General features: G+C 25.3%; 2 protein-coding genes and 1 long non-coding RNA gene across 5 annotated transcripts; all 3 read left to right on the forward strand.

The window, feature by feature from the left end:
* The first annotated feature begins 2,992 nt into the window (after window positions 1–2,992).
* Window positions 2,993–6,202, forward strand: LOC132927731 (uncharacterized). 3 transcript variants are annotated; one of them, XR_009661824.1, is made up of 7 exons: window positions 2,993–3,114; window positions 3,205–3,343; window positions 3,632–3,833; window positions 3,912–4,047; window positions 4,201–4,286; window positions 4,786–4,979; window positions 5,046–6,202. It is a non-coding gene; the product is annotated as an uncharacterized LOC132927731 (long non-coding RNA). The 3 variants fall into 3 exon arrangements; XR_009661825.1 differs by lacking the exon at window positions 4,201–4,286 and having other exon boundaries at window positions 5,046–5,139; window positions 5,235–6,202; XR_009661823.1 differs by lacking the exon at window positions 4,201–4,286.
* A 12,214-nt stretch (window positions 6,203–18,416) lies between these two features.
* On the forward strand, window positions 18,417–20,645 carry LOC132925335 (bombyxin F-1-like). The gene is made up of 5 exons (XM_060989741.1): window positions 18,417–18,513; window positions 18,916–19,093; window positions 19,353–19,446; window positions 19,861–19,937; window positions 20,560–20,645. The coding sequence occupies exons 2-5, from the start codon at window positions 18,922–18,924 to the stop codon at window positions 20,643–20,645; spliced, it is 429 nt and encodes a 142-aa protein (XP_060845724.1). The 5' UTR covers window positions 18,417–18,513; window positions 18,916–18,921.
* A 3,076-nt stretch (window positions 20,646–23,721) lies between these two features.
* LOC132925336 (uncharacterized) lies at window positions 23,722–25,832 on the forward strand. Its single transcript, XM_060989742.1, is given in 4 exon segments — window positions 23,722–23,850; window positions 25,209–25,282; window positions 25,284–25,444; window positions 25,705–25,832. Coding segments are annotated over 4 exon segments (492 nt in total).
* Window positions 25,833–26,947: the final 1,115 nt, after the last annotated feature.

The raw sequence follows: 26,947 nt of genomic DNA on the forward strand, positions 1-26,947 counted from the left end.
ATTTTTACTTGGTTATTATTCTACTGTTTTTTTGATACTTGTCTTTTAAGTTATTATTATAACACATGTTTATAATTATTTGTGTTGGATCAGCTTATTTGGATTAACCATAAATAAATGACACATACAATATAACAAAAAAAAAACAATTGTAATTATTGTTGTAAGTATATAACACAAAAAAAAGGTTATAAATAATAATATAAAATAAAGTATAAATAAGGGAAAATTAATACTTTTTAATAGACAATTTGATATCACTTAATTTGTTTGTAAGTGATACTTTGTTCCAAATGTTTGGCCATACTCCTTTTGTTTCGTTTAATTTTTGTTTTTGATAATATTGAGTGGTTTTGAGCCTTTGAGGATGTAGTTAGATTTATTTTTATAAGGAATGTCTAGATAAAATTATTGTATTTGTAACTGAGTCTGTTTTTTTGTTTTCGGATTTCCTACTATTGGATATGATTTATTTTTCCTAATATTAGTAAATAGTAATATTAATAAATAGGTAACAAAAATATAAATTATTGAAACATTTTACGAAATTATTTATCACTTTCAGTTTATTTGACTGAGACAAAAATATATTATATTCACTCTTCTATTTGGACTAATGCTGAACTCGGATTATATTATAAAAAAAAATGTGCCCACAAAAAGTTCAAACTTTTTGCTTCTTGTGCCAATTATTTAAAATTCTTGAATCTTAGAAAAAAATGAAAACGTTTGATTACCAATTACTATAATATGGCATATGCTATGTTAAACATATTTCTAATTTTGAAAATGGTATTCAAACAATTAACAAATCAAACCTATATTACTATATCGTATAATATGTTGAATGAAGAAGTATCTTAATAAATAATTAGATCTTTTGTAACACCATTGCACCAGTACACAAGTCAGGGGATAAACATAATGTCACTAATTATAGACCGATTCCCAAATTGCTATATATTCCACAAATGTTTGAAGCTCTTGTTACTAAAAAGCTGTCTTTAATTATGCCCCTCCCCCTCTTCATATAATCATATTATGTAAAAACTAACATGGTTTCAGACCAAAAATGACAATTTCGACTAATACTTTACTTTAACAGATTCTTTCGGGCTTTTGGTCCAAAATAAAAGTGTTTAATTGGATACTGTTTATAGTTTATACTGACTTTCAAAAAGCACAACATTCTTTTAGATAAAGATTAGATTTTTGTATCCACGGTCAAGTATTTATAATTAGTTAAAATGTAAAATCTTACTTAACATAATATGTTTTTAATTCTATAAGTTTTAAGGTATTTTTCTTGAATAAATGTTTAAAAAACATGTTTTAAACATTTATTCTTTATAAGATAGTTTATATTTTATTCATTTATGCAATAAATTAAGTTAATATGTCAATTTTGGTTGGAGATATATAGTTATATACTGTAATATGCTTTTTTGTATCAAATATTGTATAATTTTTTGAATCAAAAACATAATAAATGTTAAGTTATTAGTAATATTTGAAAAATTAAGAGAACTAAAAAAATTAGGTAGGTATTGTTAAATGTAATCTAGTTGCCAAAAATGCTTCCTACATTGTGTTTTTTATCTCTAAAAAACAATGTATTAATTATAAATTGCTGTTTTTTTTTTGTTATTATTTCTGGATAATTGGTCTTTAATTTAGAGTTTTTACAGTTTTGAATTGGGACCTTGTTATAGAACATAATTTTTTTTTAAACTAAATTGTAATAAATAAGGGATGTTCATTTATAACTTTAGAAACTAAATAACTGAATTTAATTACCATATTTAAGTCAATCATTGATCGTGATTACATAATCTTAAAAAAAAAAACATGTAGCTAACAGTAAATTAAATATTTATATTATATTATTATTTATGAATACAACTATCAATAATTCACAAATATACAAATAAAAATACAAGAGTAAGCTATAATACATTTATTTCATGTAACAACAATTTAAAATATAAAATTGTTGCTGCATATTAAAAACATTTTAAATTTTTAGTGCAATTTTCCAATGTTTGTCAATTTTGATAATTTGTGTTTAAAATCATATTTTCTAGGTATAGTTTAATATGAAATTGTATGCGGAAAAAGAAGTAAACAGATAATATAGTTACCTACCTGAATTTGTTTTTCAGCTAATTTTAATAGTATTGCTTTGAAGGTTCAAATTCAATTCAACTTCATCTATTTATTTATTAATTTCTTATCAAATTAAATATTAAATTTAATATACCTAATAAGTAGCAAATAATAATTAATATATATAACATTATTAATTATGTTATATTATAATTCAATACAAAGCAATTAAGTCTGAGGTTTAATAGATAAGTAAGTATTTGAATCGTACAACAATTTAAAGAAAATATTTGTAGGATGATTTATTTAGATATTACTGGAGGTAAACCTGTATGGCTATATTATGAAAGTGTAACACGATTAAATAAGTTTGAATCATAATGAATAATGAGAGTTAAGAGTATAAATTTATATTTGATTTAAAATATTTGTAATTACCAATGAGTTAATGAGTTAGATTAGAATAATTAAATAATAATTAAATCAATTTAATGAAAGTGAAAAAAGATGTATGATAATAAAATATATTGCCATATTGGTATAGTTTTACTTTAATAGGTACCATTTTTTTGGAATTTTATGCAGTTTTTACATTGAAACCAATAGTTCAATCAGAACTTGGTGATTGGACTTAGTTTAAAAGTTATAGCGATTCAAATTTTGTGGATTTTAAGCATCATCTTTAATCATCTATTTATGTCACTCCACAGTCCACACTTGATCGTTACTCGTTTCTAATTCTAATGTTTCTATACAATTTTCTCATTATCGAGTTAGAGAGATTACATTATCAGCAGTACCCAGTGAGTTATTATATCAGCAGCTGTTGCGGAGGTGAATGTGAAGTACCGTGATAAGCATTATCGTAATATTTTTCGTTACTGTCTTACTGAACAACACGTTGGGATATAGTTCAAAAATCATTCAATTCAGTCAAGATAGAAATTGTTTTAGCGTTCACTTACGTGGTTAAGGAACATTACAGATACTTGGTGGGTCATATATCATGTAAGTAATTCTAAACTGCGTTTGTTGGTTTGACAGTATCTCCGTCTTAACTATTTGTGTCATTTTTAATAATTGATTCCGTGTTTTAAGGTATAAGATTAACTTTACCGTCGACATGGGTGTCCAGAAAAAGTCGCATTTGTGCATAAATACAGGGAATTTATATGCTATAAGTAATTGCAATGCAGCACGTACGCCACGTTTGTATGGAGAGTTCAATCACATATTTGTGAGTATAATATAGTAAATATTTTGTTATTCGAATGACAATTGTGGGTTGTACCGTTGATTTTATAATATATACAAATAAAATAGGATAAGAAAACCTTATGTTTACTCATCTTGAATGCAATCGAACTCCTCGACATCCAACGGCTGAATGCAATTAGCTACTATTAACGATAGAATGGCTTATCTGTATATTATTAAATCAATGGTTATACTGACCCACTATTTCTAATTAATAGTAATATTTTGTCTCTTGTAAGAAGTCTTTTATAATATTTTCTCATAACAGGGAGACAACGAAAAAAAAACTCAATATGTGTGACCACACCATACATAAGGTATGTTTTCCATACCTTATGTAGACAACGGTAGACACATTGTTGGTTATGAGTTCAATTCAAAGGTGTAAAATCTGGATTATTGTTAATGACAAGAATTTTAGTACCTACGTGTATTCAACAATGTACGTTGTCTGATTTACGATTCTGAACGTAAGTGTAATATTATTAAAGTGATATATTGTAACATAATATTTATATTAATAGATTAAATTTACTCCAATATTATAGCTAACAACATAAAAAGTGTTTTACTAAACGCACATTTTCTACGATGTAAGTTAGTAAGAAGGAACAACACAGCTGGTATGACGTCTTCTTAGGGGTGATATTCAGTGTTTGAAAGAAAACTATGGACAGTTCCAGGGTAATTAATTTAGTAAAATAATATACTTTGCAATACAGGCTATCATCTCACAATATCTAAATCTCCAAAAAGAATATGTAAAAAATATAAAAATTATACAAAAGCTATTTTACAATATTAATTTTACTTTCTTATATCTTTTTGATTGATTAGTATGTACTCTTTATTGTGGTGATCAAATGAATTAACTTTTACCACAAACTGAAAAAGCTATAGTTGAAGCTGCTTTGTTAATGAGTGTTAGTAAAAAATGTATTTATTGTTAAGAAGACGTAGTACCGCATGTGTTGTCTCCGTCTTACACACGTGCGACATAGCAAATTTTCGTTCACTGGTTTCAATATTGTGCTATTATTTTTGTTATTAGAAAGAACTGACCTATTATAAAATGTAAAGGTAAGATTATTATCCAGGGCCCCATGTAGCCTTTTATTGATATTGTTATTTTTAAGTAAGTTATGATCTTTTTGAAACTGAACATTTTAAAATGATCATAACTTAATTAAAAATAACAATATCAATAAAAGGCTACATGAGACCCAGGATAATAATCTTACCTTTAAATTTTATAATAGGTCAATACACTCCAATATCAAAAATAATAGCTCAATATTGAAACTAGTAAACAAAAATTTGCTATCTCGTACGTGTGTAAGACGGAGACAACACAAGCGGGTACTAAGTCCTCTTAATTTATTTATGTCATTATTAATTCATATATTTTTTTTTTTATTGTAGAACGAAATCCAATCTAGTCATACCAAGAATTGGGGGCCTTATCATTGCTACCCAAGACTATCACATGAACATTTTTATTAACACATAAAAATTAATTTCAGAGCGATTCTAGTATAGTTTGATTGGTTAATTTATATCTGGTGATATCTGGTGACCAATATTGATTAAGATTACTGCATCCTGCTTTTAAAAAGGTTTATTACATATTTTATTCATTCAATATTAAAATAATAATTATTTATAAACTGTGTATTTTATAGCCTCAACTATTTTGGTCTGGAAAACATATGAATTATAACTATGAGATCAAGTCAAATTTCCAATGATGGCAAATTTGTGGCGTAAATGAAAATTGTATATATACTCATTATGAAATTGCTTTATGGATTCTCACAAGTCAAACAAATATAATTGAAAATGTGTAGATTTATTATTTTTTTTATTTATAGATGTTTGCTTAAGACATTTTAAGTTGTTGGCTATGGACAAGTAATGATTAAGTTTAGATGGTCAATCAAATATATTTTATGTGGTGTTGGCCAATTCTGGGTTCTAATGTTGCAAAGTAATGTAGCGAAAACACATTTTATATCCTACTTTTTAACATTATGATAATTTTAAATTACTATTAATAATAATACGCCTAACTATGATTTACTCCAATCTAGATATAAATTAGTTTAAAATAGAATAGGAATTATATAGGTAATTATTTGTTTTACTGTTAATCATTTTATTATTTTTCTAAATAATTATTTAATTAATAAACATATTATATCTAATTTGTAAAACAAAAATGCAATATGTAAAAATAATTTCTACTTAAGAAATGTAAAAGAATTGACTGTATCAACTTGATTGCAATATAAACAAAACATAAGAGTTGAATATTTTAAAACAATTACATTCAACATTTTGTTAGTAAAGCTTGTTAATTAAAGGATCATTTAAAAATAGTATGTAAATCATGGCATTATAAATCATCACACTGTAATGAGTTAAAAATATAGTACAGTAAAACCTCGATAAGACAGAATCGCTTGGGACTATGCAATTTTTCCGTGTTAACAGGGTTTCCGTTTTACCGAAGTTTCATCTTATCGAAGTTTCGTCTTATCGAGGTTTTACTGTATAATGTTCTAATTTAATATTAGTATATAAAAATTAATATATAGTATTTAGATTGATATTCTTAGCTCATTACTTTATATACATATTTATTAACGTGTAAACTTAATTCGGGGTGTGAATAAGAGAGTTTTCATGTAAAAAATGTGTATTTATGACTATACGTAGAGTATATGTTAAATATAGATATATTACTTTAACTCTAGCAAATCTTGTTGTTTAAACTGATCCTCTTGAGTTTTGAATGTATTAGGAATTGATGAAATACAAAAGTGAATTATGAACAATATTTTAATTTAACAAACTAAATATGATACACGGACAGTGACAGGATATTGACCGGGTGTGCGACTGAGCTGCTAGTCCCCTGAATGGCGAAGCGACTGAGCGACTTATTTCATAAATTTTGTGCTTTTATAAAAAGAGTTGTGGGATGCTGCCTATGCTATTAATCAGGGCATAAATTGCCTCATCTTACAAAGCATTTATGTATATAACATTTGATAATATATTATTTTTTCAATTTATTTACTTTATACTAAATGTTAAAATTAATATAAGAAAATGTTAAATTAAATTATATATAATTTGTACACTTAAATTGCTAAATGTTAAAATAAATTAAATATATATTTTATATATTATATATCATTACAACACTAAAAAATTTGTCCATAATTACTTTTAGCAAACACTCCAAAAGCTTAATACTTTGTTAAAATCTATTTTTCTTCTAAAAATTTTGTATACTATGTATGATTAGAACTTAGGACGTTCACTGGTCAGGCTAATGCTGTTGTAAAAACTGGATAAATGTAATGGTAGTTTGTTGAGGAAAAGTTGATAAATTTCAAATTTCTGATAGTTAATCATTAGTTATTACCAAGGCTGTGAATTTAATGCACTTGAAAACTATTAAAATATGCATGCATATATGCAGTAAAAACTGACAAAATATGCTTAAAAAATTATTAAAATTTAACTTTTATTCTTATTTTTTTATTAATTTTAGTTTAAATATTAGTAATATTACAAATTGGTTTGCTTGCATGAGTATATGACTTATTGGGCTTGACTAGTCTTGATCTTTGTCGTATACAAAATCGATAAAAAATATATGCTTAGAATAGAATTTATTTCTACTTAAAATTATATATTTTATACCTTTAAAGCATAAGTATAAGTATTGTACAATCAACAATTTTTGTCATCCGTTATGTACTTGTTGATATCAGTAAATTAATTTAATCTCAACTTCAAGAGTACAATAGTCAATAATACACATTAAATACCCGATTAAAAATAAGAATAGTACAAAAAAAAGCATTTATACAAAAATATCATTAGAACATGCATTTAACACAAATTTTGGCCGAATCCATTTTACTATACGGTGTAGCGAAGTAAACATACAAATGCATTAAAATCACAGCCTTGGTTATTACACATTATAAGTATAATTGATTATTAATCTTTCGGAGATTGATGTGTTCATTATAATATCACTGTGATGTTTATCATATAATTTGAATTTGGAGATCATAGCTTTTTATCACAAATATATATAATGAAATATACAACTTTGTTCATATAATTTTCCGAATTTAACTAATTCTTTTATTCTGTTCAATACTTTTTTAGTAGCGATTATCTGAATCCAATTAGTAAATTTATAGTTATTTATAATAGAATCACATTTAAAAGACTTCTAACTTTCCTTTTTATAACTTTTTCATGGTAACACTTCCTTATATTTCATATTAATAATCCTTTTTTCTATTATTTAATCATAGATTAATCATAACTATTTCATTGTTGTTGTTTTATTTTTCAATTTTTTTCTTATTTTATTCTATTTTGTCTAAATAAGACAATTTTGCTATCTTACTTGTCATCATAAAGATAAGAATTTGATTTATTTTACTTGGCTAATTTTGGTTTTTATTATAATCAGTACTTGTAATACAGATTATTATATCATCAAACCTTAATGTAACAATTATTCTTATTAGACAAGTATTTTTTTAAGTTTATTTTGATAGTCATATAGTCCACAATTAAATAGATTATATAATTTTAAAAACAATATTATATTTTTAAGTGAATTTGTCCTGGTTGATTTCATCCAAATCAAATAATTTTTGATGCTGAGAAGAATATACATACTACATGGTCTGATATTACATAAAATATAGAATAAATATAACTTTGATACATGCTTATTTTTTATATTGTAACAATTATATAAACAAACCTATATAAAGGAATGTGAAAGTCTTGAGTTGTTACATATTACATTATTATTACAAGAGTATGTAATCTTAATAATAATAGAAGGAGATGCATTGTACAATACTATACAATTTATTATACTTTATACTACATACCTAGTCACAATAATGACGTACTAACATGAAAAAGGACACAAATCCTGATGTGGTGTTTCTATCTCACAAACTTATAGCAAATATTATGTTCTCAATAATTCATTTTATTCTTATATTTAAAATTAGAATAAATTAATTTTTTTTAAATTTAAAGCTATTATTGTATCTATGGCATCTTAGACTTAGAGGCTTTTATTAATATTTGAATTTTGATGCAAGTTATGATTATTTTAAAATTGAATGTTAAATTTGATTCATTATTAGTTTCTAAGACGAAAACAACACATGCTGGTGTGACGTTCTTTTAATTAGATAACCTAGCTGTCTACAATTCTGGTTTACACATTTTATGTATAGCACAATAAAATATTCAATTTTACGTATTATGAGAGCGATCTGTTTTTATAATCAGTTTTTAATTAACTATTATAGTACATATTTTTTTAACTCTACGAATCAAAGTAATTTAAGTAAACATTTAAAATGGTGAGTTGCATTAACCAATTTATTTTATTTTTGCATGGTGGTTATGAATTTTTTCTTTTTTACGGATAGTGGTTAGTGATAAATACCACTTCAAGTGTTTAGTAAATATACTAACATTTTGTGTTATAGATAATTGTATTTGCCTAACTATTTACTTTTTTTTGTCGTAGCATACAATACTGATTCTTATGTTTATCATCACCATTGTATAAATTAAAAATGCAATTTTTGTATTAAATATTGTTGGGATCACAGAACACATAACAAGTATGGTAAAAATAACTTCAACCTTTATATATTTAAAACTCTTTCCTGAGTCTTTTTTGGAACACATTTAATTTCAAACTAATCTATAGGCAACTCAAACAGGCATATTGTATGCACTATTACATCAAATGAATTCAACATTTTTTTTTTTAACTAATTTATTTTATATCTTTAAGAAAGCTTCCTAGCTACAACAACTATTGGTTGAATGCCACCGATTTCCACGATGATTTTATTTCTAAAATAATGCCAAAGAATAGATTTGAATAAATTCTTTCACATTTACATTCCAATGATAACTCTCTCAAACCAAAAAGAGGAGAAACAGACTATGATAAATTGTATAAAATTAGGCCACTTTTAAATAGTTTGAGTAAAACATTTAAAAAAAATCATATCATATCAACCATATTAGAAATTAGCTTTAGATGAAAGTATAGTAAGTTAAGGGTTTAAGTGAGGGATGACTCAAAGGGAGCTCTAATGGTGGTTAAAAAGCATCCCCTTTAACAAATTATTCGTAAGGTATGCCGTAACGCTTCAATTATATTCAAACATTAGTGACTATGACTCAGAATTCCGTTAAGATTAAATCTTATTAGTTTTTATTATTTATAAATTTGTGTTATTTAATGTTAAATTAAACATTTATCAAAGAAAATACAATTTATGTTCCTATTTAAATATTTATGATTTTTTTTTTTTTTAATAGCTCTTTATTAAATAATGTAAAGTGTGAATGTATCATTTTTTAAGTTCGCTAACTCCCTATATGTAGAATTTGAAATTTTTCTGTTACAGTTTTTGTCTGATTTATTTCTTTAGTTTTTTTAAAAGACAACCAATATTTACAACTTTATATTATGAGAAAAAATATTCATTATTCTTAAAAAAGTAGTATTATTTGTGGTTTAAATTTTTCATGAAATAAATTATAAATATGAATATTATTTAGAGATAAAAGTGGGATGAGTATATTACACAATCACTGTTTATATATTACACATTACACATAATACATTAAATGATACATAGAACGTTTAAAACTTTATGGAGACAAGTCCCTCCTAGAATTCTTTTCCACTTTAAGCCCAGAGTAAAGTCAAATTTAAAAGTAGATCATCCAAGGAACAGTATATGAAAAATAAACCAATAAAACGTGGTTATAAAGTTTGGATGTTTTTCAATCAAGCAGGTTATAACCTGAATTTTTAAATTTATACTAAAACTGTAGTAACAATGTAGTGGATACAGATCTTGGAACTAAAGAAATTATGAATTTAATGAATGAATTTGATAGTAAAAATAGTATAATATACATGGATAATTATTTTAGTATTTATAATTTATATGAAATCACTATAACAAAATAAAATGTATGCGACGGGTACATTAAGTTCTAAAATGAAAAAAATTACCAAAACCATCGGATGATAGAAAAATTGATGAAATATGACTGATTGGAATATTGGTAGTACAAATATCTGCAATATCACAATGTGTAAATGAAAATATGAAAGAAGTGTTTATTTCCTTTTCATCGCCTTAAGAACCTATTTCAGTAAAAATAAAATAAAAAGAAGGAACAATTATTAACATACCATATTTTAATAGTTGCTATACACAACTGCTATATAGTATATCTATATTATTACCATGAGCTATATATTAATATTTTCAAAATATTGAATTTATTAATATGTAAATGTTATATAATTGTATTGAAACGTTTAGAAAATAATAATTAACTCTGTTAATATTACATTACTGAATAATGTATTTAAATCCAAATTGTTAGTAATACTTATCGTTCTATTCAGAAGCGTAGCCAGGATTTTTTTATAGGGGGGGGGGGGCTAAATACTTTTAACTTGAGTTATTGAAAATCAATAACGACAAAATAAAAATATTAACATATTAACGTTGTATTTACTATTTTAAATAATTAAAATTTGTAAGACAATTTCCATATTTAAATTTAAATATTTCAAAACAATATAAAAAATACTGCCGATGGGGGGCTATATCCCCTTTAGCCCCCCCCCTGGAAACGCCACTGATTCTATTAATATTTATTTGTTAGTATTTCTCGTTGGAAATAGATTTTGTAATATGTATACTAGTATACAAGCTACTAGCTAGTAGTTATTAGTAAACCGGTCTTAAGATTCATGATTATTAATCAAAGTTCCAGATTTTTGATTTTGTAACAGTGGTCTGTGTGGCTGTGTTCATCATTGAACAGAATACTGAATAATGATTAATAACTAATTAAAATGTATTCTATGACAGCTGGTAATTATTAGTATTGCTTATATAACTTCTTGTAAACGGAATGCGTAGACGTGCAGTACTGTATCCCGATTACTAACTGTAAAATTAGTTTCTAATTATGAATTTAAATTTAATATTTTTAATTTATAATTGTTTGTGCGCTCTTAAAAAAGTAAATAATAAATTTATTAAATTATTTAAATGTTGGTACATCCTACTTTTATATTTATCCTTTTATGTAATTTATTTTGTTGAATTAATAAACAGATTGTGTGTTGAGTTGCCTATCGATCAAAACACAGGTGCTCGCATACAGTTTATAATAATTACAAATTTATATTTATTATGTATAATTTTTTGTATGCTCTTAAGATAAAGCCATCGTAATATTTGTTATCTCTCTCTAACCCACGCAGATTATAGAAAATTGTACGTTCTTAATAACATTGTAACCATATTAATTTCTCAAATTAGAATGCAATGACCTTTTATAAAATTTAAAGTTACGAACATTATCTGGGGCATCTCATAAGCGTTTTATTATATTTTAATTTTAAAGCGAGTTATGAGTTTCTTAAAATGTATAAATAATTTACAGTTTTAAAATACTCATAACTTGTTTTAAAATTAAAATATAATAAAACGCTTATGAGATACCCTAGATAATGTTTTAAACTTTAAATTTTATAAAAGGTCATTGCTTTCAAATTTGAGAAATTAATATGTTTATAGTCATTATTGTGAAAGTAAGATTTGCCATGTTATGCGTGGGTTAGAGAGAGATAACAAATATTACGATGACATCCTCTTAATTAAATAAGTAAATAATAACTTGATTAAATTATTTAAATGTTGGTACATCCTACCTTTATATTTTATCCATTTATGTAATTTATTTTTTTGAATTAATAAACAGATTGTGTGTTGAGTTGCCTATCGACCAAAACCTGCTCGCATACAGCTATACAGGCGTTGCTTGAAGGCTTGAACCCACTCGGTGGTGCGTGTATAACATTTAAAAAAAATGTAGATTTTCCGTCGGACGCAATTGCATGTACGTGGTTTTGAACACAGGCTGTAACTAACAGAATTTTAAAACACAGGCAGTAACGTAGTTACACGATATTCCTTGAAATGCGTGGCAGGTTTTTTACGTTATATTTATTAAAATAAATTACCATTGGTGATGATGACATTGTTCGTGTAATATATTTGTGTATAGCGATATTACTGATATTAGAATTATAGAATATAAATGGATATTTTTCCAACTACGCCACAATAATTTCGATGATAATATCCAACTAACGAATTCGAAGATTTTCTGCAGTTTTTCTCATACGCTTCGATAATCCGCCTATCTGGCGTTGACGGTAACTAATATTATTATTAATTATTACCATCTGATGACCGTTGTGGTTGTACTATGTTGTATGTTGTATGTACTATAACGCTTATTGTTACAAAACTTTCAAATAAAATTAAATAATAATAAAATTGGTATATCGTTTAAAATTAATAGTATTATTAACAGTTATTCAGCATAATTAATAACTAATAGTTCATAATTGCTTGCGAATAAACACAAAAAATAAGTTTATCTCCTAAAAATCATTAAGTACTGCATATTTTATTTCTCTAAACGACATGGTACATTTTATGGTTGTAAAAATGCAATTTCATTATAAAATATTGCTGAAAATAACTCATTTCTTATTTATTCACAATATCTATTTACCAACTATTTTTAAAATGACCCATAATATTATAGTAGGTTAACCTAAGGGCTATTAAGTGTCAATAAACAATTCAAATGGCGTTGTATTCATTAAAGCACATACACAATTAATAGCTTATTATTATATATAAGATATAACCTTTTAAAAACTCTATAATTCATTTAAACATAATACTAATATATATGAATGTACACGAATGTACACTGATATATATCAGTATATATCGGTATATACCGTTCACTCCTGCAGTCTTAACCGTGAAGTGTTCAATTTTTATACCAATATCGCCGTATTAAACCCAAATCAACGGCCGCTAACCGGTTTAGTTAAAACGTGACTACGGCACCTGTATTATAGACGGCTATTCAGGGAATTTGTAAACATACGTACAATATATTCGTATTTATGATGCGCTCACATTAGTGATGGCGTAAATACGGGGGTGCACGACGGTGCACTTACATCCCCTGGCAATATATAGCAGGTGCGACTGCATCCCCTCACGATATATAGCAGGTGCAAAGATATTCGTTTGCACCTGCTGAAATAAACTGAACTCGAAATTCGATAAAAATATAATTCTAAATTATTGTCTGATAAAAATGAACTGAACAAATTATAAGAATATAAAATACATCACGTTATGTAATAATTATGTTATTAATCAATTATAGCCGTAGCTAATATTATAGATAATTGTAAGTAAATAATTTATAATAGGTATAAATAATATGTTCGTGTTGCCAACATTTTGTTTAACAATTTCTACGAATACTGCGTCGTGAGAAAGAAGTTTTTCGTGTTTACGGCGTTTAAAAACATATCTGCAGATAACAATGGGTTCAAGAACGTCTCAGTACTTTATCTTTGTTACAAATTGAGAAAAATCAACTCATTTATGTAAAACGAGTTATTGACGAGTTCAATAGCAGTGTGTCAGTTTTTGGGCGCTGCTTAGCTTTAGCATACCTAATTAATATTTTTTTTAAATAAGATGTTGTGCATTAACTGTAATAAACTAATTTAAGGCAAACAGTATTAAGTTATTTTATATTAATGTGATGTTATGTTACAAAAAATGTTAATACCAAAACGGGTAAAAATTTAAAAGACATAGATTTTACAATTTTACAAAGTTTGAAGCACGAATAGTAAACGTAGATGCACCTTATGTCCATATTCTTCGATTTAACGATGTGCGTCGTAATTCCTTTTGAAATAATATTTTGAATCCCGAATTAAAAAAAAATATATATAACCATAGAAATCGACAACAGCGAAATGTCATTAATCATTGTGGGGGTGTGACCAATGTGTAAGAACGTGTTCGGCGGATGCCCTGCAGAGTTATAAAATCCATTGTAATAGGTATAGGGACAACTTTATTTTTGTGTGAATCGCATTCAGAGATGGGTCGAATGATATCCGCTGTTGTGGATTAGTTCCACGTTATTTTAGACATTTTTCTTGATGGCCATATACCGTACCTTCAATGAAATAATAATAAGGCACGTAGTGTAGTGTGTTTTCGACAATAGACACGTATTATATAATTTATAATATCATCCCAAAAAACATTTTCGAAAATAAAAATCATTTATTGTATAAAACCAATAAATCATTCGCCCCGGGAAAAAAATTGAGAATGTGTGAAAATGAACATTCCTGTAGCTGCTCTCAGTTCACAATTTAAAAAGATCGAAATCCTGTTTTATGTATACGTATTACTATAACAATAACAATATTTCCACAAAAAAAAAATAATATATTTGCAAAATAATTCTTTACAATTCTGAAATGTTGAAGCAGAAACCCTCAGGTTTTTATATTAATTGTATTTACTTTAGAGAAAATAATCGGCAACACGTTACTCGTAAGTTTTATTCGTTGGTTGGTTGGTTGTTTCGAAACTCAACGATCTTTATTATATACCAACACATTATAATAACAAATTATAACCGTAGGTGAGTTTTTGTATCGATTTTTTAAATCGCATACCGTACAAAAACATACAAACTTACGAAATGACAACGCAATTATTATACTGTGTGTGACAATTGTATGCAGTTGTCTGGCAAACGGCCACACTGTACGGTCTTTTGTTTAAACTGCATAATGCGGATACTATGTACGGTTGGGTAAAAATGTTCATTTCAGAACGCGAACACTATTTGTACTATTATATACATAAAGTATAAATTGTAAATAAAAGTTACATACCTAAGTATATACAGTATAATATCAATTATTAAAATTTAAAATTTAAATAAAATGTCAATATTACAAACGTCAAAAAATATAGTATATTAACAAATCAAAATAATCAGTTTTTTAATTTATTACTACTATATTATCAAAAGTTATGTTAAAAAGTAAATTAAAAATGTGTACAATATAAATATAAATAAATAATAATATTTAAAAAACCGCTAAAAACTACATGTTATGTTTATGTATAATATAACCAATTTAAGGAAATTGTTATTTGATTCCTCTTTTTGATGCTAGTTACATACGGTGTTTGTCGTTAGCGCGTCATTAGTACCTCAGGTAAGAAATTTGGTTGGTCGTTTGTACATCGTGCGTTTTAACAATACTGAGGTATTACCTACCTACTAGTGACATAACTGGATAATATACCGATGACATTATATAGGTGACGATAATATTATAATCCATAACTTATGATTAAGCACAGTTCTTAATTTTAAGTTTTTTTCTTTAGTCTTTTTCAATTCTAAATTTTTTTTGATATCTATTCGAATATTTTATATTATTTTATTATAAAGATTTTTTTTAATGAATATTTTTGTTCATAATTTTGTATAATGTTATTAGAAATAAATACAATAACAACATATACGACAAATAACAAATTTTTTTATAATTTTTTTAATAATAATTATTATTTTAAATTTTAATAATAAGTTGGCAACGTCGCATCCAATTTCACGCGCAATCGTACGCTTTTGAATAGTCAAAAGCATGTTCTTTGTTATTCCGGCACCGCGCGCAATCGTATGCCCAAAAAGGTAAAACGCGCGCAATCGTACTCCACCGGTAGATTTATACAAAATTTTCAAACATATTTAGATAATGATTATATTTTTATAATTTTGTATTTTTTATAAATGTAAATAATGAGCATTAAGCATTGACACGCAATTTCTAGTGAATCTAGTCATGATTGGATGATTAAATAATAGGGGGTTGTACACATTCAAAAATATTGATAAATTTAATAGTTTATTAATGTCACAAGCATTGGATTATTTGGATTTGTGTACATGTTTTGTATATTATAAGCTGTGTATAATATGTTATGTAACTATAAAATAGTTTTCATTTCAGAGTTTAAATGCCAAAATGCATTCGACTTCAACACGACTGTTAAATAAACTTTACCGTAAAAATATAGAATAAATGTTTATTCATAGATACAGTAAATGTTGTAATAAAATGATTGAATACAATGGTATTATATTATATTAAATATTTTATTATTTTCTGTCCAAATTATAGTTCATCGACGTGTGTGTCGTGTAGAATAGATGTTCGCTTTATTATTTTATGTGGCTGATAATAACGCATTAGGTAGTATAGATCATACTTGTTCAAACTGCGCAATAGACGGACAGGACATAAACATTTTATATATATGGGCACCCACTGGCGTCGAAAAGATTAACGATAAAAGGTATATTGGCGCCGAAAAGATTATGTTTAAGACTCGTATAATTACAGTACCTATCTACAACAAAACATCTTCAGCGCGGCAAGACGACGCCGGTCTGGTGCCACACAGGTATGGGGCGCATCCGACCATCCATACGCCATTTGTATTTATTTACACCTGCATGGACGTTTCAATGAAACATAAACACAATACACGAAAAAATATTATGAGAATTTCGGTATTTCTTATTTTTTTTTATTTTAAGTTAGTGATTTATATACGAACTGAACCCGACTTATTGTATAATTTATATTATAAAATCGAATTCTATATAATTTCTATATATTTTCTTATTTACTAAAGTGTATTGTTGCTGAGCGGATTTTTATAGTTGCTATATATATTCAGTTCATTCATCTTCATCGATATTAACAATATAATAATGATTTACGATTATATAAATAATGTTTTAGCATATTGATAGGTATTTTTTTTTATTATACCTATTGGAGCAGTAAAAATTCTTCGATTTTAATATATTTTCTGGTAGAAAAGTGAAACTGTAATAAAGTTGTTGTAAAGAAATTAAAAAATACTTTTATTGAAAAAGTTTAGAACATTTAATTCACCCTTATTCTCAATTTAATTGTACACTTTTTGTACCTATACAATATATTTGTGTTCTATAGGTGCCGAATAAAATTATACGGTGATACGTTAGAGTAGAAATTAAATAATATACATTTGAAAAATATATAATTTCATTTCAGCAGTAGAAGGGAAATATAGGTGGAACCTTCCATTCTTATAAGGTCTCTCAGTAAACCTGATTTTAGATCTAACCAATCCCTGCCACTTCATCTTCTCAACCTATAACCATTATACAACCAGGCAGTGGCGAACCTAGGGGGGTGGACCCCGGGTCCGGACCCCCCCATTGGCTTATGCCATAGTATAATAATATTAAAACTGATCTTCATCAACTTGTACATTTTTATCAAAATGATATCGAATGCTATGATAAAGTAGTAATAGAAATTAATTTATGGCATAGGTTTTTAAGAGAAAATAATATTAAACCCACGAGTGCATTAGATGCACTATCAAAATGTAATCCTGATTTTTATAAAAATGTATATACCTTATTGCACATCCTCGTTGTTCTACCTGTTACATCGTTTGAAGCGGAATGAACATTCTCATCACTCAAGAGAATTAAAAATTATTTAAGGAACACTACTTCTGAAAATAGGTTGAATGATTTGGCTAATCTTAATATTCACCGAGAAGTCCTAGCAACAGTGGAAGAAGTTATAAATATATTATCTGATGAAAACCGGCGCTTAGATTTTACACTATAGATAATAATAATAAATAATGACTACCATAATTAAATTAGCATAATAATAATAATTAATTGAAATACTTTCGTTGTAAATATAAATTTAAAAATGTAAATAATATGTGTATTAAATAATATAATTGTATTTATCAAGCAATGAAATATATTTATAATGTATATAGTATATACTCAGGAAGAGAACAGAAAAACAATATATGTATAATAAATAAAAAAATTTCCTGGACCCCCCCCCTTGAATAAATCCTGGTTGCGCCACTGCAACCAGATAGGCATCGCCGGCTGTACCATACCTCAAACGATTACAATTCAGTATAGCTTCAGTCTTAGTAACAGGCATTGACTCTTCTGTCTCTTCTACCAACTAAACCGTGCCATCGTCATCCTTTATGGAAAACCTTCTCTGCACAAGTATGTTATATTTATCAGCATATTACTTAATGTTAAGTTATTTTATCGGTCGATTATTATTTTTATAATTGTTTTAATAAAATATTTATTTATTTCTTGTACCTACATTACACACGTGTTGTGTCTATATGATATAAATTTGCTTTTATTCGAGATTTGTTTACAGTCAATTTAATTTTAAAACAATCAATAGTAGAATAGATATATTATTTTTACACTCAAAACTTGGCAATAAAAAAATTCTTATAATTTATCAATTATTCTTTATTTACAAATGAATGCATTAACAAATTAGAGCAAAACGCCAAAACGTATAAATTTTTTTTTTTTTTACATAATGAATTAATTCATTTTAATTAAACCTACCTATTTATAATCCATATAATGTTTTGTATGTTTCAGTTAAAAATGAAGTTATATAATAGCATTTTAACTTTACTCGGAGTGTGTTTAAGTGTAGTTCTAGGCGCACCATCCTTATGGGACAATGCATATATGAATAAGTTGGACCAATTTTGTGGCTCACGTTTATCGAACGAGCTTGCCATTTTATGCAGTGGTAAATACAACGATGCCAAAGGTTAATATAATTTCTCTATAATCTAATTACAAATTATATTGATATGAAGTATAGAGTAACTAGAATTTTAAAGTTGTATTTAATATAGGTTTATTTGATTTAATTACTTTATAATAAACTGTAATTTAAAGAATTATAATGCATGTATTAGATACCTGGCAATCCATTAGTCAAATGCATTTAAAATATATTATATCATTCAGATAGGTTTATCAAATAATTATATTTATCGTGACTAATGATTTACGTGCATTTTTAGGTCCAAAAAAGCTAAAAAGGGGAATTGTCGACGAATGTTGTAGAACACCATGTTCTCGAAACTTTATGAAAATAAATTATTGTGCTCCTGATGTGTAAGTACCGAATTGCTAATTAAGCTTAACATTTTAGTGATCGTGTGATTAATGATAATCATTAGATATCTTTAATTTAGAACTTTAATCAACTACTCAATAAAATTAACATATAGTTGAAATTATCATAACTTTTGAAAGAAATTTGTTTAAAAAAAAAATTATTATCTATTTTTTAAAATTTTAAGTTGATAATAATAATTGGTACAATAATTCATGGATAATAATGTACTTATTTTAAATGACCAAATTAGTAGGGTTTTTTTAGTAGGTTATTTTATAATAATAGGTACCTACAGTTCAATCATAACTAGGTGTATAATGAAAAATTCCTAGATAACATTGTACTACTTTTCAAATCATCGATATGATTTTTTTAGCAATTTATTAACGTACCTATTTTATAAATTACAGACCGACAATTACTGATTCACCAATAATAAGTAGTCAATTATTCAGAGTTGATTATTTGCGTTACTATTATCAACTAGGTAAGTAAGAATCTACTAAATACATCATTGGTAGAACATAAGGGTGTTACTGTGTTAGAGTGCATTATTTAAATCCCGTAGATAATTTTTTGTTGAAAACGATAGATGTTATTCTAATTCTTATACAATATATATTAACGGTTTAAAGGTTTTTTTTTTTAATAATAAAAATAATAGTATTTTGTAAATCTCTGAGACGACAACCTTTTAATTATTAGTTATTGTAAACAATACATTTTAATATAAGCTTCTAATTTTTGACTCAAGTATTATTAAGAATTAAATATTAAGTATAAATAACTTAAAAAATAATAAATAAGAATATATAACTTGGATTTAACTTCTAACTCGCGGAATTGAAATATTTAAATTATTGCTTTAGTGGTGCCAACTACATATTATAGTGGTGGGATTTATGTAATTTATCACCCAATTAAAATTTAAGGTGTGATAGTATTGATGTCATCTAACTTTTTCATACTCAGTCGATTGAAATAAATTGACCAATAATTTTCGAAAATCTTTATTAATCATCCTTTTTAACTATAACAATGAATACACTTAAATCTTCACTCAAATTCGCGAAGAAAAAGATTTTTTATAATTTTTATCGTTATTACAGTTATCCATGTGTTGGACCCGAAAGCGGAGGATGGAGATCAATATATTGACGATAAAAACGCTGACAATGAATACATTTACGATTAATAACTTTAAATAACATACAAATATTTTTTATTTTATCGGTATAATATTTTTTTTATCAATATTATGTATTAGCAGTACCAATAGTTTAGTATATTTTTATTTTTAATAAATTAATTTTGTATCATTTTTATCAATAATAAAACAAACTATAATTAATATTTCGATGTAATTTAATAGTTTAAGCTTTGAACTAGTGATTACCTAATACAAGCATTATTTAAACATTTTAAGAAAAAGTTTTATTATTTCTTTTTTTCAATTGGTAACATTACTGATATTCACTACAACCATGATTGTGGGTTATCTCAATACAGAAGAATCAAAGAGTGTCTCTAAAAAGATTTTTTTTTATACTTCTACTTATAAATTATTATGAAATATTATTATTTAATATAATAATATACATTTTTAAGTTGGACTTAAAATTGTTACAATCATATAATGTTTACAAGTATAATTTCTTCAGCAAGAAAAAAGTCACATCACAAGTATTGGTGAGTTGTATGCATATCAATGGTATTTATTTTCTTATAAATTTAATAATGTTCACAATATTACCTATAAAATAGTGATTGATGTTTTATATCATGAAAGCATTAATACAACCGTATAAAAGTAAAGTATGAATATATTAAAATGATTTTGTTCCCATCTATAACACAATTACTTTATGTTTCATTCACTAGAACTCAACTTAACAAGAGTTAATAATACATTTATTCCATGTAACAAAAGTTTCAAAACAAAATTGTTGCTGCATATTAAAAACATTTAAAATTTGTAGTGCTATTTTCTAATGTTTGTCCAATTTTAATAATTTGAGTTTAAAATCATATATGCTAGGTATATGTTTTTTATAAATTAAAGTTTAATATGAAATGTTTGGTGGAAAAATAAGTAAACAGATAACACAATTAACTGAATTTGTTTTTCAGCTTATTTTTAATAGTATTGCTTTGAAGGTTCAAATTCAATTAAACTGCATCTATTTATTTGTTATTTTTTTAACAATTTCAATTTTAAATTTAATATACCTAATAAGAAGAAAATAATAATTAATATAAATAACATTACTATGTTATATTATAATTTATTTTAGAGCAATTAAGTCTGAGATTTGATAGATAGGTAATCATACAACAACAATTTAAAGAAAATATTTGTACTAAATTAAACATAGGACGATCATTAAAAAGGATGATTTATTTAGATATTATTTAAGGTTAAGGTAAACCTGTGTGACTTTTGTTATTATCAAAGTGTAACATGATTATTGATTAAACATATTTGAATCACAATGAACAGTGAGAATTAAAAGTAAAAATTCATATTGGTTATTAGGTATCATTTATTTATATTTTATAGGTAAATTGGATTATATTATAAACGATTAATCAAATTAATTTAATAAAAATGAAAAAAGTTGTATGATAATAAAATATATTGGTATAGTCTTACTTTACTGGACACCATTTTTTTTTTTTTGGAATTTTTATTTCAGATTTTAAGCAGTTTTTACATTGAAACCAATAAATAAAACAGAATTTGGCTATCGGACATAGTTTAAAAGTTATAAATTTATAACGATTCAAAGTTTGTGGATTTCAATGATTTCGTCTTTGCAGTTTTGCACTGCGCACCGCAGCAAAATATAATATTATACATATCCACCTAATCTACGTAATCGCGCTTCGTGCCACTACTCACTCAATGTGATCATCGAATTATTAAGAAAGATAACCATAACCAGTGTATTTTGGCGGTACCTACTCGGTAATTGTGTATTTTTATATCTCATCTATTTATACATACACACGTCTATAGGTACTAATATAATATATATATTATTATAATATTATATACCAATCTGCGACTGTGAGTGTGTAGTAAATACTACGATAATCATTATCAAATATATTATTCGTTGTACTACCGTTCGACAAGCGCTCGTAAGTCGTAACACGTCGGTACTTGGATTACTGAGATCTGGACTTGACAAAAGAATTGTAAAAAAGTTCAAAAATCTTTCAATTCGGTTTGGACAGACAGTTTTTTTAGCATTCACGTGTAACGTGTGTGTGGTTAAGCAACAATACAGATACATTGGTGGGTCGCGCGAATCGTGTGAGTAATTTCAAACTGTATGACGTGTTGGTTTAACAGTATCTTCGACTTGACGATTTGTGCCTTTTTTAATTATCGATTCCGTGTTTTAAGGTAAGAGATCAACTTTACCGTCGACATATCCAGAAAAATTCGCATTTGTGTCCAAACACCACAGTGTTTAATCACAAATTGGTGGGTTTACAGTTCATATTTGATATTTGAATAACAATTATTGTGAGATTCTTAATAAATAGTAATATTTTTTCCCTATAAAAAGTTTCTTGTATTTTCTTATAGGTAACATTGAGAAATTTTCGAATTTATGAGATCTTTAATTTTCAAGAAATACCGCGTTTATTTTTTTCATTTCTTACACATTGTTGAATATGAATTTAAAGGTAAAAACTAGGATTTTTGTTTGAACCTCCATATATTGAACCATCTATATTGTCTGATATATAATCTGGAACGGAAGTGTGCATAAGCGGAAATTTGGTGAAATTACGGGGAGGGCTAAGCAATGTATCCTCATTACACCTATATAATGCTAAGACCTGAACTTTAAACTTCTACCTACCCCCCCCCCCCCATTTCCGCCTATAAAAGGGTGATATTATTAAAGTGAAAAATTGTAATATAATATTTATACTTAAAACTGACACTTATGTAAATCTTATTTAATGTTTAGAAATGTAAACAATTTAATATTTAAGTTTATTTGAATTTTATTTGTCAATTATATATTTATATGGTTGTAAAACATAAACAGCCTGGAAAAAACCACATTAATTGTACAAGGACTGAGGATACTTGCAGTAACATTGTGCCCCATTTGTAAATAGTAATTTATCTTGTGTTTCACTATTTAGTTATTGTGAATTATAAAGAAAAAAATATTATAATTATTAATAATTTACACAATATCGATTATATCATATTTTTATACAAAAAAAAAAAATTGTTAAGGGTAATGTTCAGTATTCGAAAAATAAACTATAGACAGTTCCTGGGTAATTTATCTCTTTATTATGGTGATCAAATGAATTTACTTTTGCCCCAAACTGAAAAAGCTATAGTTGAAGCTGCTTTGTTAATGATTGTTAGTAAAAAATGTATTTATATTATTGTTAGTTTATTTATGTCGTTATTAATTCATATATTTTTTTATTGTAAAACAAATTCAAGTCTAGTCACACCAAGAATTGGAGACATTCTCATTGCTACTATCCAAGACTTTCACATGACAATTTTTATTAACACATAAAAAATAATTTCAAATAGATTCTAGTATAATTTTATTAGTTAATATATATTTGGTGATGATATTATGGTTGATTTTATTCATGTATATTTCAATGTAATTGCTAATTATCTATGCTGAGAGAAATGTGCTATATGGTCTGATATTTCATAAAATATAGAATATAATATAACTTTGATATACTTTCGATATAACTTTTAATTTTGATACAAGTCATGATCATTTTAATATTAAATGTAAAAGTTGCTTTATTATAAGTTTCTAAGACAATAAATTTTGGTGTGGCATTCTCTGAGTGCATATCTTATACCTAACTCCATGAATCACTTTGGTTCAAGTTAAAATTTAAAATGAATCATGTGTTAATATATAATATTATCTTTGTTATATTGGGCACCTAATCATTAAATAATTAGATAAATATATATATATATATATATATACCTACACAAAATTGGTTATTAAAAAAAAAGTTACACACAATAGATACATAAAAATACCTATACCTACAAATTTATCTAATCATTATTATATTCTTAAAATTATTTATTAAATAAACCTATTTAACTAAATGTTTGAATAAAAAAATTATATTATATTATTATTATATTTAATTTAATTTATTATATATAAAAAAATACCAAGAATAATGAAAATAAATACAATACATAGATCAGTGTATTGAAAAACGCAGCAATCTAGTATTATAGATTAGACATATCGGACAACAGTTAACAATAATAATATTTTGAAATTGATCATAAATATAAAGTAATTATGTATAATCTAATCATTGATACTTCTAATATTATAAATACATTTTATACAGACCTTCTAAAGTTGCTTGATATCATTTTTTTTATGATTGGATATTTGCTTATACTAGCCTTATTTTAATTAAATACATTAAAAATTTAAAATATTTAAATTTTTAAATTTTACACAAACTAATAAATATGAAATAATATATGAAACATTTTTGGTTTTAAAATAACATATTTAAATATTTTGGACTCCAATTTTGCAGGTATGTAGTCATTGTGTCAACTACAGAATATCTGTATAAACTAAAAAATAATAATTGAAAATATAAATAAACAATATTTTTTTTTATATGTTCAAGTACTACAGAATTCAAAAAAGAAGTGCTTCATAGGCTATTTTTCATAGGCACATTCTTAAAATTTGAATTAAAGAGTACTATTAATAATCAAAGGGAAATTGTCCAAAGATTGGAAATCGTAGAAGGTAGACTTGAAAACATTCCATCCACTTAATAATAACATTAATGATGGTCAATCATCTTTAATTGATAAAGATTTCAATATTCCTCTTGACGACATAATTGATCTTGAAATATTTGAAGACAAAATTTCTAGCAATAAAGAATTCCGTACTAAATTGGTAATTATATATATATTAAATAATAATTGTTGGGTATTGTGGTTTTATATATTATATAATTCTTTTTATAAAAATTAAAATCTATAGAAATTATAATAAAAATAATGAAATAATATATTTTATTCTGTTTACTTTTATAGATAATATTTATGCTTAACGTTTATTGTTATAATGTTTTTAAACTAATTTTGATTTATAGTGATAAAATAATACACCCAAATATCATAAATATATTTTTGCTATCCATAATTATTATGAACTTAATATATAATTGTAAATATTTTCTAGGTGCTGTCAAAGAGCAAAATAAATTTAAACATTCATCTCAAAATGGAATGGAGGATATCATTAAATATGTTCTTGCTCAAGCCCCATTTAATTTAAAAAGAATTTTGGACAAGAATTTCTCTACTTAATTTATTATACGTCAATATAATTTTCACAAGCCTTAATAACATATTGTATTATTATTATTATTATATAATTTTTTTAAATTTATAATATATAATCCATGTAATTTTCACAAGCAGTAATGACATTTAAAATTTGTTTATATTATTACATTATATAATTTTATTTTAATAATATTAAATATAATGTATTTAATTATATAATATATCATTTAATATTCATAATAATATAGTTAATTAATATAGTATATATTATTAAAAATTATTTTATTACTTGATGTTTGTAGTAAATAATTGTAATTTTAAAATAAAGAGTATAATGCAGTAACATGCGCTGTAATTCACGAATTACATTATAAAGATGAAATATGTTTACAAATTAATTGTATCATTGTTGATAACTTACAAAAAATAATGAAAACACAGAAGTGATAGAAAAACTAAGTTTCAACAATAATACAATATGTTAGAAACAATTATTGTATATTTGTTTAATTAGTTATGTTTATGTATACATCATACACTATATTGTTTTACTGAATTTAGTAATTAAATTATAATTTACTGGTAATAAAAACAAGCAACAATCATAACTACTGAAATTTAATTTTAAAAACCTTTTATTAAACATAATAAATATTCTATTGAATATGTTTTTAAATTCCGTGGAGTTCCTGCAATGTCATAATATCTAATTCTTAAAATTAACCAATCATAGTTACTTTATAGTTTCCATTTTCTATAGAGTTGTAACAAGCTTATATTCATTACTTAATAGATCAAATGTTTTATTAAATTATTTATTTATTTTTTTTTTTTGAACTAGTAGTAATATTAAAGTTTACCAAAATTTTGTAAAAAAGTTAGTAAGTAGATAATAAAATGAATAGATAGTAAATTATAATCTGTTCATTCAATCAATGATTTTTTTAGGTTTATTTTTAAATGTGTGACCCACATATTATTTACTATTATCATTAAGTATTTATTTCATTTACAGATAGCTGCTAGTTATTTATAGCTGTGTAATTTGAATAGTTTCTTTAGCATCTATAAAATTATTTTATAAGTATTTTAAAAAGTTGATTACATTTCTAATCTACAAATATACATACTAGTCA

This window comes from Rhopalosiphum padi, chromosome 3 (assembly GCF_020882245.1).
Source record: "Rhopalosiphum padi isolate XX-2018 chromosome 3, ASM2088224v1, whole genome shotgun sequence".
Taxonomy (NCBI): domain Eukaryota; kingdom Metazoa; phylum Arthropoda; class Insecta; order Hemiptera; family Aphididae; genus Rhopalosiphum; species Rhopalosiphum padi.